Raw genomic sequence first — 2,215 nt, 5'->3', positions numbered from 1 at the left:
GCCTTCGCTGGAGCCGTAGCCAAGGCCCAGCCCGAGGATACGCAACCAACGCAGGATCTATCCGACGAACAGACTCAATCGACGTTCTCAACCACAGCTGTTTATCCACTTCGCGATTCCTTCATCCTAGACTCTGGATCCGACTTCCATATATGCAATAATTCTAAACGCTTCGTTGAAGGATCTTACAAGGTTTGCGACAATACCGAAGGCGCTTACTCTGGAGACACACACCTTGAAATCCTTGGATATGGTGATGTGATCATCCGGATTGGCGAAATGGAAAAGTTCAGACTCCAAAATGTAGCCTACATTCCAAGATTCCACACAAACGTTGCGTCCCTGGATCTCTTCCTCCAGAGAGGATACAACTGGAACCCAGCAACAGGCGCCGTCTCAAGAGACGGAAATACGATCTTTCGCACAGAGAGGCGATATCGCCAGCCTGTCATTGAATTCAACCAAGTCGATTACGAATCGCACATGCCACTGGCAACCGCTTTCACCTCATCCACGCAGCCGAGACCCGAGTCCGCCGCAGAAGCCACTCAATGGCATCAACGCCTAGGTCATCTTGGTTCTGAAGCCCTTGAACACCTAGTTCAACAAACAACCGGAGCCAAAATCAAAGGCCCGCTCAAGATAGAGTGCAAAGACTGTGCCATCTCCAAAGCAAAACGCATTGTCTCGCGACGAAGCCCGCAGACAAAAGCACCACGACCATTCTGGCGCATCTACGTTGACATCTTCGCCATGAGCGACGGATACAACGGAATGAAACACGCCGTGCTGATCAAAGATGAATGCACATCCATGATCTACATATATCTCCTAAGAGATGCAACCACTGAAAGTGTCCTAGGAGTGTTAAAGACCTTCGAAGCCTACATTCGACGACAATTCGACACATCGATCTGCGTTATCCATCGAGATAATGACAGAGCACTTCAGTCAGAATATGCTGCATGGGTCAGATCCCAAGGGATCCAAGATGAACCCACTGCGCCTGACACACCGGCACAAAACGGGCCTGCTGAACGATCTGGGGGGGTAATAGGCAGCCAGTCTCGCACAATGCAGGTTGCTGCCAACTTTCCGGACGAACTGTGGCCTGAGACCTGGAAGACTGCGGTGTATCTACACAACAGATCGCCGCAGCAGGCAAACAACTGGAAAACACCGTTCGAACGGCTGCACCAGTGGCTACAGGACAACAATCGTGATACCGGATACCTCCTGGCACAGCCCGACATTACCAACCTTAAGGCGTACGGATGCCGCGCCTATCCGCTGACCAGGGAAGCTCTGCAAGGCAAGCAGAAGAAAAACCTGAAGATCCATCCACATGCAGAGATCGGATACCTTGTTGGATATGACTCCACCAACATCTTCAGGATCTGGATTCCAGAACGAAAAGAGGTTCGCCGAGTCCGAGACGTGACCTTTGACGAAACCCGTTTTTATGATCCAAGAGATCACCCGCAAAAGCTTCACATCGAAGAAGCAGAACCACAACTTCAGCTCCCTGCCCATATTGAAAGCGACCCAGAACCTGAGAAATCCGAAGAGACCAGGACAGAGGCGCATAGTGAGCCAAAATCGCCACCTTTGAAGGAGGCAGAAAGCGAAGATGAAACCCGATCAACTATTTGGGTTGGAAGCGAAGATGAAACCCAATCAACTATTTGGGTTGGTGGCCAAAACCACTCCGACGAAGAAACGGATCAAGAGCTTGAAAACTTCGACAGCCAAGCTACAAGCTGGACCGTGAGTCCAACACCTGATGAGAGTCACAGAGGCTCCTTCAGCCCGAATCTTCAAGATCAGGATAATCAAGAGAATCGACAAGACCATGACAACGAACATGAGATCGAGATCGATGATCAGTCAGTAAGAGAAGCGGAGAACCCGCCAACACGCAAATCATTGCGACAAAAGAAACCAAGTGAACGAGCTCGCGAAGCAGCAGCTGGTTCATGTGCAGTTTACCGAAGCAGCTTTTTCATCGGCCGAAAACAAAGGCTGCACCGACGAAGTCTTCCTCCAGAACCAAGAAACTACCATGAGCTAATCGGACACCAATTTGAACAAGATTTCAAAGAAGCCATGGAAGTCGAATGGGCTAGTGTACAGAAACGAGGAACGGTTCAGCCAATTCCCAGAGATCAGGCAACCGGCCAAATAAGCCAATCCCCAGAGATCAGGCAACCGGCCA

General features: G+C 50.3%; 1 protein-coding gene across 1 annotated transcript in view; it reads left to right on the top strand.

Moving 5' to 3' along the window:
• MAA_01274 (Integrase, catalytic core) overlaps positions 1-2,071 on the top strand; it is a gene marked incomplete at both ends in the record, with an annotated part of 3,059 nt that extends 988 nt beyond the window's left edge. The window contains 2 exons of the mRNA XM_007819272.1: positions 182-1,890; positions 1,985-2,071. Coding sequence (XP_007817463.1) covers positions 182-1,890; positions 1,985-2,071 — 1,796 coding nt within the window. The remainder of the gene's footprint in view (positions 1-181; positions 1,891-1,984) is intronic.
• Between the last annotated feature and the right edge of the window lie 144 nt (positions 2,072-2,215).

The sequence above is a fragment of the Metarhizium robertsii genome (assembly GCF_000187425.2).
Source record: "Metarhizium robertsii ARSEF 23 chromosome Unknown MAA_Scf_13, whole genome shotgun sequence".
Taxonomy (NCBI): Eukaryota; Fungi; Ascomycota; class Sordariomycetes; order Hypocreales; family Clavicipitaceae; genus Metarhizium; species Metarhizium robertsii.
This window is presented reverse-complemented; position numbering and strand designations above follow the sequence as displayed.